This window comes from Lethenteron reissneri, chromosome 41 (genome assembly GCF_015708825.2).
Source record: "Lethenteron reissneri isolate LAM-NWPU_2019-01 chromosome 41, ASM1570882v1, whole genome shotgun sequence".
In the NCBI taxonomy this organism is placed as follows: domain Eukaryota; kingdom Metazoa; phylum Chordata; class Hyperoartia; order Petromyzontiformes; family Petromyzontidae; genus Lethenteron; species Lethenteron reissneri.
The window spans coordinates 6,826,984-6,837,333 of NC_083819.1; the positions used below are offsets into that span (position 1 = coordinate 6,826,984).

General features: G+C 49.4%; 1 protein-coding gene across 1 annotated transcript; it reads right to left on the reverse strand.

The window, feature by feature from the left end:
• Window positions 1-1,788: 1,788 nt before the first annotated feature.
• Window positions 1,789-9,263, reverse strand: TAF6L (TATA-box binding protein associated factor 6 like). The gene is made up of 10 exons (XM_061568602.1): window positions 8,928-9,263; window positions 7,796-7,882; window positions 7,504-7,654; window positions 7,174-7,221; window positions 6,754-6,839; window positions 6,142-6,216; window positions 5,654-5,874; window positions 5,073-5,205; window positions 4,227-4,355; window positions 1,789-2,973 (listed from the first exon to the last, which is right to left on the reverse strand). The coding sequence occupies exons 1-10, from the start codon at window positions 9,078-9,080 to the stop codon at window positions 2,164-2,166; spliced, it is 1,893 nt and encodes a 630-aa protein (XP_061424586.1). The 5' UTR covers window positions 9,081-9,263; the 3' UTR covers window positions 1,789-2,163.
• Between the last annotated feature and the right edge of the window lie 1,087 nt (window positions 9,264-10,350).

A 10,350-nucleotide genomic window follows, 5' to 3' on the forward strand; every position in this document is an offset into this window, starting at 1 on the left:
GGGGGACAACCACCCCCCGACTCTGGTGTGACGTCATCGCGAGAGAAAGAAACCCGTGGAGTGACGACATCCGCTCGCGGCCCGAGACGGAAACGCGCGATGACGTCACAACGTAGGTTTAATCTTGAAATTGCAATGCACTCCCCGAAGGCCGGTGGTAGCCGATGGGATGTGTAAACAAAACACAAGTTTGGTTTGTGTGGTGACGCAGATCGGAGACAGCAATACCTGGAGGCATCTCTATATTCTTTACTCACGATGGGGACGACACGCACCCTACGTGGGTGCACACTGTTCATACATTCTTGATTTGAATTATTATATACATCTCAACACGCACGACCGTCTGTTGTCGGCGGCACTAACTAAACAGTCGGCATGCTGTCTAGCAACAGCCCCGAGCTCTCGCTCAGGGCCCCCCCCCCCTCTTATCCTCCCGGCGTGGCCTTGATCCGCCCTCACCACGCCCCCCTTCTGGATCCTACCAACACGTTCCCGGGGCTTCCAGATGCCCCCCCCCCCCTCCATGAACTTTGCCCAGATGTTTTATATCCCCTATGTACCGTCGTCTCTTGACGTGTGTTCTGCCGTATCTTGTAGTTACACTTTATAGACAGCAGCCAGCGCTATTGCACTACATTTGTATAAAAACATAGTTTGTAAACAAACTATGTTTTATGTGGAAAGACAAACGTGTATTGTCCGCATATGTATTTTGTATTCCATTATAAATGGTCGTAGCTGTTGATGTGAATCCACTGCTGGATGGATGAGTAATCCCCCCCCGCCCCACACGCTCTTCGAGTCATATAGTACCTGTCATGTAAATGACAGGTACTCGTCTATTTTACCGAGTTGTTGACATCCCCAGCGTTTAACAGTGCTGCTATTTTGGTTTTGGCAGATATCGGCCATAACCCCTGTGGAGGTTCTTCACTTGGACCTCCCCTTCTAGCCCCGCCCACCTTCCCTTCTAGCCCCGCCCCCACCAGTCCCTGACTGCCACATTTAGATAAGCTCCTCCCCCCTCCCCATAACCAGTATATATAAGATCTTATCTCTTGGATTTCTCTTCACTTGATACAGTAAACTTTGCTGTGACGGTCCCACCTGAAGACGGAGACTTGTGTTGCCTCCGAAACGTCGTGATTTAATTGAGTTGTTTTCATTATTATTTTACCTACGCGACTTTACCAAAAAAACCTTCAAATCTTGAATTCATGTAAATGATTTGACTATACTTCACCACGACGGTTCGTAGGGTTCAATTGACACCAGGATTTTCAATGTGGTGCTATTCTAGGAAAATAATGCGACCTAAAAGCAGCGTCTCCTCTACAGATGATGTCCCGTGAACAGAACAAGAAAACTCGATCCCCCATATTACAATGTTAGGAGGCATCAACAGCCAACCCTATATAACGACGCAATGCCGGATCCACAAATACGAAGGAGACATTACAGCGATAAACTCCGTTGCTCCTGACGCGATTATCTGGCTTGAAAACCTAAATGTAAAATTGTCGTTGTTGCTGCTGCTCTGCATCTACACCAGCCATATGAAAGAATGATAGCTTCTATCATAGGATGGGCAAACAAGCTGGTGAAAGAACCACCACCACGTACCGCATCCTCTGTACGTACCCTACCACCTGTAGCGACCTTTATAGACCTTTGCTCTGTTGGTTTATTGAGTAGACAAAAAAACCAAGGTATATACATTCAAATGTTTGTGTCGTGTGCCACTCACACATTACACGCGTAAAGTAAATACACAAACCGCACGTGTCCAAGTATGCATACTGTACTTCAAAAAAGGTCAAATATGTAAACATCAAATTTATAAACGTATCAACTGTAGAATATTAGGTGCCCATGACATTTCGGTTATGCTTTACCCCAGTAGCCTTTGAAAATATCGATGTGATATGAAGATGGCCCATCAAGGCAGCAGCCCATTTAGCGCGGGATAAGTCATGTTAATCAGGTCACCCCATTTTCGCGCAGCCAGTGTGCATTTCTTCAAGCACTGCAGTCATCACCGCAGAATGTAAGTGGGTAGTAAACATTAGTGTCATCTCTGCCAGAGCTGCTTTATTCTTCTCTACTTCCTCTTCACGCGCCTCTCTTCAAACAACTGAAACGCGTCTTGTCGGAGCCTCCTTACAACGGAGTCCAAAGGGAGAAATCAGACCTGCAAGCCTTCTTGACTGGCTTATTTAATCGTCCAATGGCTGAAAGTTTCTGGCCATACTTGGAGCTCTGTTTTGCAATGTGGGGTGGAAAATCTGACATGAACACTCTTCCCCGTCCACTCACTGACACGAGATTTCCAGCTATTTTAACGTGTAGCCTTTGCTGAGGGTAGATTGGCCGGAGAGGCTGTTCAAACACATCCCGCACGCCATAAGCAGCACGCATCCGGCCTCCCTTCTCTTGCCGCTGCCGCGTCCCAGACTTTGATTTGCGTAGTATATTTGGTCTGAACGGAGGCGACTTGGAAGGCTCGAGTTTTCCTCCATCACGTTCTCGGGCCATCTCCTGCAAGCATAGATTGAGCAGAATCTTCTTTTTTCCCTTATCACCTTCACAAGAAGCCATGCAGCTCGCTTTCTGCGCAGCTGCGGCTTCTTCCGCTGAACCGTCGTCGCCCAGTGGCACCGAAGAACTGGCTCCAGTGCCGAAACGCAGCGCCAGGCCGTCGCCAAACAAGTGGTAAAGCTGCGTGTAGAGCGCAGGAAGGGATGCTGTGCCACCGTGAGCAGGCAGGCTGGCTGGGAGGAGGCCCTCTCCCCCACCTCCCCCGCCACGCCCCAGCAGGTGGCTCGCCGGCCCGAACGTGAAGTCGGGCTGAAGGCTGGGGACAGGACTCTGGCACGGCGACACCTCACACGCCGTCGCGGCCCTCCCGCATGACAGTTCGCTCGCTTCACACAAAGCCACCTTGTTTTTCACAAGCTTCTCCACCGCGACCTGAATGTGACAGAAACTCGAATCATCACTAACTCCACGCAGGGATTTTTTTGTTCAAGTCATGATTCAGAAACGCGGTCATCAACAATAAAGAAATACGGAACAAAAATAAAGTACGGAGAGATGCACACTTGGAATTGCATTGAGAGGCAGAATGAGGAACAGATGGGTGACAGAATGTACGCAGGTTAATGACATCATGCACACTGTTGTGAAGAGTTGGCTTGGCCAGGACATGTCGCTAATGGTCAAGAATAATTAGTGGCAGCCCAGGAATGGAACATGTCCAAGAGGATGTCCACTGAGGAGATGGAACAATGGTGGATTATTACATCAAAGCATCACAAGAGGTGATGGTGGCTTGGTCTCGTACAATACTTTTTCCTCTGCCTATGACTGACTTTGCCTCGTTCTAAAGAAGAAACATGTCCACTGTGACGGTACAGCATTGTGCGCTAGTTGCATTTAGATGCCTTATAAATACAACTTGCAATGTATAAGTGCTTTCACAAGTGGTCCAGCTGTCACCGCAAATTTGATCACGATATAATCAAGTACTATTAAGGAATTGGTCTAATTGCCCTACTGTTTTTGGATAACTAATGTCAGAAATAAAACATGCAAATTTAATTATGAATACAGTATTTATATTTTCAGTGAATAATGTCTGGTCACCAGAGATAACAAAAATGCAAATTTCATTAAAAAAACTGTCAGAAATCAAGCAGGGTTTTCTGAGCGTAAAATTGGAGACAATTAAATCTTGCAATTAACATTCAAGACCAAGCAGGAACATGCTGATATATGAGATGCAGTAAGTGGACATGTATATGCGTATGTTGAACTGCTTTCGCAATGTACGAAGCAAACCTTGCGGCACGGGAGTGGGTGCTGCGGTTGGCTACGTACCATGCGGTTGGCAAGGTGGAACGCAGTAGTGTAGTGTTTAGCACACTGCACTACAAACCCGGTGACCCAAGTTTGATTCCTGCTCACAACAGTTACAAATATTTGAACCGATCCTGAACATCCATTAGGTTGACTCGGCCTCAAATGAGTACCTGGTGTGGTGTGTAAACATTATCACTGGGGAGACAAAGGCGGCCGAGCATGGTGTTGGTCACCCACCCACTCCCGTGCCGTGTTGGTCTTCATAGGTGCCCACTAACAGTGCTTGCCCTAACAGTCCGTTACGGCGATATGGGGGATTTTTATCTTTGCAGACAGTGCTTTTCTTTCACGGCAGAGCTCACCATGATGGCTCCGTAGACCTTGTGAGCGTCGGCCTTCACCTGACCATTGGAGACAGAGCAGTCATCTAGCACCGGCTGCAGGTTGGACCAGTAGGTGTGCAGGTGAGGCAATAACACCCTCTCCACCGCCTACACAAGGACGATAGATGCTCGTGTCACCATGCACCGAAGGCACGTTGTACCGACGTACAAACATCATATGAACCGTGTATTGTGTATACCAGTGAATTCACATCAACAGCAACATGCGTAACAGAGACATGCCGAGTATAAACTCTGCTTAATCGTCTACAAGTGCCTTGATGGTGTGGCACCTTCCCCGCTGCTTGTTGGGAGCTACACCCGCCTGTCTGCCAATGACCGGAAACGCTCGTGATCTGCTGCTCGTGGTGGCGATCTTGTTATTCCATGAGCCCGACTATGAACTACAGTCGATTGCGCTAATCAGAATGCGGGCCCTGTCGGGTGGAGCAATGCCTAACCGGACAAACTCAAGAACAACAAATACCTCAAGTTCAACCACCACTTTAAGCGATACCTTAATATCAATTTAATGAGCACAGTGCAACGAGGCAGCAATGCGCATTAAGAAATATTTTTTGCACGATTTCGTGCTGCTTAAATGACTGTTTACATTACAACCGATTACAATAATACAATCTATTCTCGTAACTGTCACAACCTTAACACGACCAACACCGCTACTTTCCAAAATTACGTGTAGATTCTGTCGTGGGATCACGTGGCGGCACGTGTTTTCCTGAAGTACGTGCTTGTATCGGAGGTATAGCACTGAAACATTTGTGTATAATGACCAGGTAGATTCATCAGAGCATGAGAAATTACCTTCCATCCAAGGGCACTGAGCCCCACGACGGCTCCGTAATGTGAGCAGAGAGGGCGCACAGGGTCAACAAGGACCTTCTGCAGTGTGAGCAACACCTGGTGGTACAGGCCTGCCACCACGTCTCCATACAGCCTGCACACCAAAGACAAAAAGACAAAGATCCCCCGTATAGCCTTGACAGACTGTAGGGGCAAGTGCTGTTAGCGAGCACCTATAAAGGCCGGCACGGCACACGAGGGGGTGAGTGGCCAACACCACGCCCGACCACCTTTGTCTCCCCAGTGGCGCTGTTTACACATCGCATCAGGTACTCATTTGAGGCTGAGTCGACCTAGGGGAGGCCCAGGACCGGTTCAGATAATCGTCACTGGTGTTGGCCGTGAGCGGGAATCGAACCCGGGTCGCCAGGTTCATAGCGCAGCACACTAACCGCTACACTACCACATCTCTGTACAGCCTGCACGCCGCACACACCAACATCATACCATCATTCCGAAGCCAATAACACAGCAAGCAGCATACACCGCACCGGAGTGCATTGGGACAGGAGCAGCGCGACGTGCGCAAGTGCGGTTCTTACGCGATGATGTGTGCAAGCAGGTGCGCGGCGAGGTCTCGCAGGGCCCAGTGGTCGTTGAGGGGGTTGATGGAGGCGGCGAGAGGCTCCAAGATGCAGTACATGACGCTGCACACGAGGCTCTGCGTGTGCGCGCCCAGGTAGACGCACGGGTTCAGCACAAGTCCCCGCGCCACGAACATCAGCCGGTTCAGCTGCTCCAGGTCGTGGGAAACAGACTTGACCTGCGCACGTCCACGGAGCGCAAGCAATGCATGGAGCTCTCGGCACTCGGCCGTGTGTGCTTTTGGAAAAATAGATTCACTTTTCTTTTCCATTTTTTGTATTTGTGCTTGCGCTCGGAGTGTAAAAAAGAAATCTCACTCCATTTGGAGGAGTTATACATTTACTAGTTTTAATCGACTGTATAAAACTACATACATACACGGCAGTGTATTTTAATAATCTATTATATTACTTAAAAATATTAATTTAATTTTCGTCATACTTACGCTATTGACAAAGTTGACAAAATAAGGCAGAAGTGCTGCAATCTTCGGATTTTTCTGCAGGTCCTGCAGTGCAATCTACAAAATAAACCATTGATAAGCTCAGTTAAAAAAAGATGCCCCTAAGCACCAATAACCACTTCGCAACCACAAAATACATTGGTGTTAAAACTGACACGGAACACGTGTGTAAAATATGTAACCAACGAGGCATTACGCTGCAGCAGGCATCTTCAGGAGTGGAATTGAAGATGCCCACAGCAGCATGAGGCAAAATCTTGACAGATTAAATACTCTCCACGCAGCCCAACCCAGAAGACCGCACTTAAGTTGTTTTATAGTTAATATCATAGGACTATGACGTCACTTGGTATAAATTGCAAATGTCAGAGTGGTGAGTGTATAACCACTGTAAACTTCGCTTAATGAAGATAAACTAGTTCCAGGCTACGATGTGTAAGGCCGGACATAATACCAGCTGTTGGTGGCAATTATTATTACGAATGAGTGTAGGGTATTATAGGGGGATTGTGGATCTTATGCCTCAAGGTACAAGTTTCATTCGGTCAGAATTACAAAGTTGAAGGGTTAGGGTTAGGAGCAGATGCTTCAGACCTTCATGAGCGGCAAGTCGGAGCCCAGGATGGCCCGTGCAGCTTGCTGATAGTATTGGCTCATGTCGTCGCACAGGCCACCAGACACTGCAGGAGACGCAGCAACGTCACCATCGGGAGATGGGCACGGCATGAAGCCACGGCTTCGTGGACTCAGGCAAAACTTTCCTCAGAGCATAAATGGTGGTTTGTAAATGTGCATGCAAAAACTAAATCACCGCAGTATACTTAATATCAAAATTTAAGTGAGAGTAAAATGCCAGGAAATGCATGTGCTGTTCAAATTAATACAATCACATGCACAAGCCGTGTCCATGCCTGACAATTTGGTGTACGCTACATGTGAATGCATAGATGGAATCAGCCACTGAACTGCGTTATGTTTAAAAAGGAAACTAATCAGCCTCTTGATGACTCTTACCTGTAGATAAGCACTGTTGACTTTTGAAATCAAAATTGAGAGAATGCACTGCAATAAAAAAAGAGTAATAAAAGAAGCAATCATCAAAAACAACATCAGTATACCGATAATTTATTAAAAACACATGGCCAACTGCAACACACATTCTCAGTCTTCCCATATCAAACAAACAGGATATGTAAGAAACACAGCCAAGAAAATACACGACAGAGCAAAACCAGTTAGGGCATACCAATGCTAGGCAAATATATTAGAGGAAAATTACAGACGCGAGCAGTCATTTACAGAAATGAACAGCGACCTCGGATCACACTATGAGCCCATCCTGACCGTGCATGTGCTTCGGAGCGCAGGGGAAGGGTGGGCGCGGAGTCAGAACCAGCTCCGCAAGAGCCACTTCCCGATCCTCCACAAAGAACACCTCTCCCTCTCGCGCACAGCGGAAGGGCATGGGCTCAGACGAACCGAACCCGCACACCGCCTGCGAAAAACAATCGCACCGAACCCACACACCTCCATTCGTCCCATGCTCGTCTCGAGTGTCAAGAAAATTGCATTAAGCATGCATTGCATGAAGGTTTTGGCAACCATTATGACGCTTTCTAACGTATCGTGGTCGTACCTCCACATTGCTCCACCGAAGTGCACGATTGAAATCCTCCACCAATAACTTCTTGCGTTTCCCGTGCTTCATGAACTGGCAACTTTTCTGAAACGCAAAGTGATGTAACCGCACACACGGTCAACGGTGCATTTTAATTATCAATCTCAAACGAAATGCACAAGGCAATGGGAGAGAGGGGGGGCTCCCTTTTCGACCTCGTATGTTCATCCCCAAGGGTAAATTCAATACCATGCAAACGTCATGTCAATATAAACAACGGGGGTGTGCGACAAGTGAAGCTGTGCTGAGATGGATGGAACTTCCGTCACCGATTCATTCAAACACTACGGAAGGCTACCACTTCTATTCCTCTACTGGATAATTTATTTGTACACGTCTGATGCAATTCTTGGCTTTCCAGCAAATTAACGAGTGCTTATAGAAGTGGAAGGAAACCGAAGCACCCAGCGCTAACCCACGCGGTGCGAGGGGGCAACACTCTATCCCCGTACAGATGGAAACACAGTGATAAGTCCACTTGCTGTACTGCACTCAATCGACGCCCACCGGGAAGGGACCTTCACAACATTTGCGCGATGATCCATAAACCCTCTCGCTGCTGCCTCCGCAGCGCTGGATTACAGGCGATGTGCATAGCCACCACCGCCCGCCAAACGGGAGTATTGTATCATCATTACGACACCACGCGTGCATTCGGCGTGTTAAACACCTGACAACTACACGAGGTGCGTTCTCTGCACAACGTGGTGAGACCCAATCGCATTTAGACGCTGTACACGATGGAACATTGCGTTGCAAACATAGGCAGGGGTACACAGTCGGCAAAAGGTCTGCCAGTGCGTGCCAGACAGTGTCTGGGGAGCGGTAGTGTAGTGGTTAGCGCGCTGCGTTACGAACCCAACCACCTGAATTCGATTCCCGCACACGGCCAACACCAGTGACGATTATCTGAACCGGTCCTGGGCCTCCCCTAGGTCGACTCAGCCTCAAATAAGTACCTGCTGCGGTGTGTAAACGTCGCCACTAGGGAGACAAAGCGGGCCGAGCGTGGTGTTGGCCAGCACTTGCCCCTACAGTCTGTTAGAGGCTACACGGGAGGTCTTTTGTCTTTGCCGCGTGCCCGCGTTACCTGCGCCGCCTCCCGCACGCGGTAGCCCGCGTCCTCGGCAAGCGCCGCGGCCGCCGCCTCGCTGAGGCCCGCGAGCCCCACGGCCTCGGCCATGGCGCGCACAGACTCCTTCGGGATCTCGGCGAATTTCTTGTCGTCTCCCCTGTCCGCCATCACGCTCGCTCGCTCCGACAGAGGGGCTAATTGATCCGCTTGTTGTCGTTGTTGTTGTTGTTGTGAGGATTGTTGTGGGGATTGTTACTCGCTCCGCTACGTGCGGCTGCAACGGCGCCTCCCACGACCTCTGACCCGCGCCCTTTGACCCGTGACGTCATCACGCGCGCGGTGCTGTGCCGCCGCGCCACTCGGAGCAGCGCCCGTTGCCCCTAGCAACTGGTGACGTGTAAGCCGCCCGTTACCCCTAGCAACGAGTTATTACAAGCTTAACGGGTTACCTTTTTAAATCCTTTATACTACGTTCGCTTGCGTGCTTGCTTGCTTGCTTAGGACCGTGCAAAGCTTTCGCTCGTTTTTTAACCCACTTCCCGTGATCCAATCGAGCTGACATTTTGCACACAGACTCGTTGTGCGAGACAATTAACGTTCGTGAAAAAAATTCCTAAATTTTACACTGTTTAGGGAAAACAAATTAAATATTTAATTACCAATTGCTTAATGGTGCAATGCAATCATCTGACCCATAGGTGGCAGCCATTTCAAGCCAGAGGACAAGAGGACTCTAGCCGCCACGCATATAAAGGATTTAGAGTGAAAAACTTTGTTTTTACGGGTTACCTTTTTATATTCTTGGTTCTTTCGGTAAAGTCACGTAGAAGAGAAACAATAAAATCATCATTTTGTAAAAAAGAAATTCTTGCTGTGGTTTTCACACCTGATGATGATTGCTTGTTGCAATCGAAACGTCGAGAGAATGTTATTTTTTATTATTTTATTATTTCTCTTCTACGTGACTTTACCGAAAGAACCAAGAATATGAATCCCTGCAGTCGCGAAAGCTTTAAATCGGGTTACCTTTTGGCAACGGGTTACCCAAGGCGACGTTTTACCCCTCAAAAGGGTTAACCTTTTAACGGGTTACCCCTAGCAACCCAGCCCCGCCCCACCCAACCCCGCCCCACCCAACCCCGCCCCACCCAGCCCCACCCCTCCCCACCCAGCCCCACCCCTCCCCACCCAGCCCCACCCCGCCCCACCCCTCCCCACCCAGCCCCACCCCTCCCCACCCAGCCCCACCCCTCCCCACCCAGCCCCACCCCTCCCCACCCAGCCCCACCCCTCCCCACCCAGCCCCACCCCTCCCCACCCAGCCCCACCCCTCCCCACCCCACCCCACCCCTCCCCACCCAGCCCCACCCCTCCCCACCCAGCCCCACCCCTCCCCACCCAGCCCCACCCCTCCCCACCCAGCCCCACCCCTCCCCAC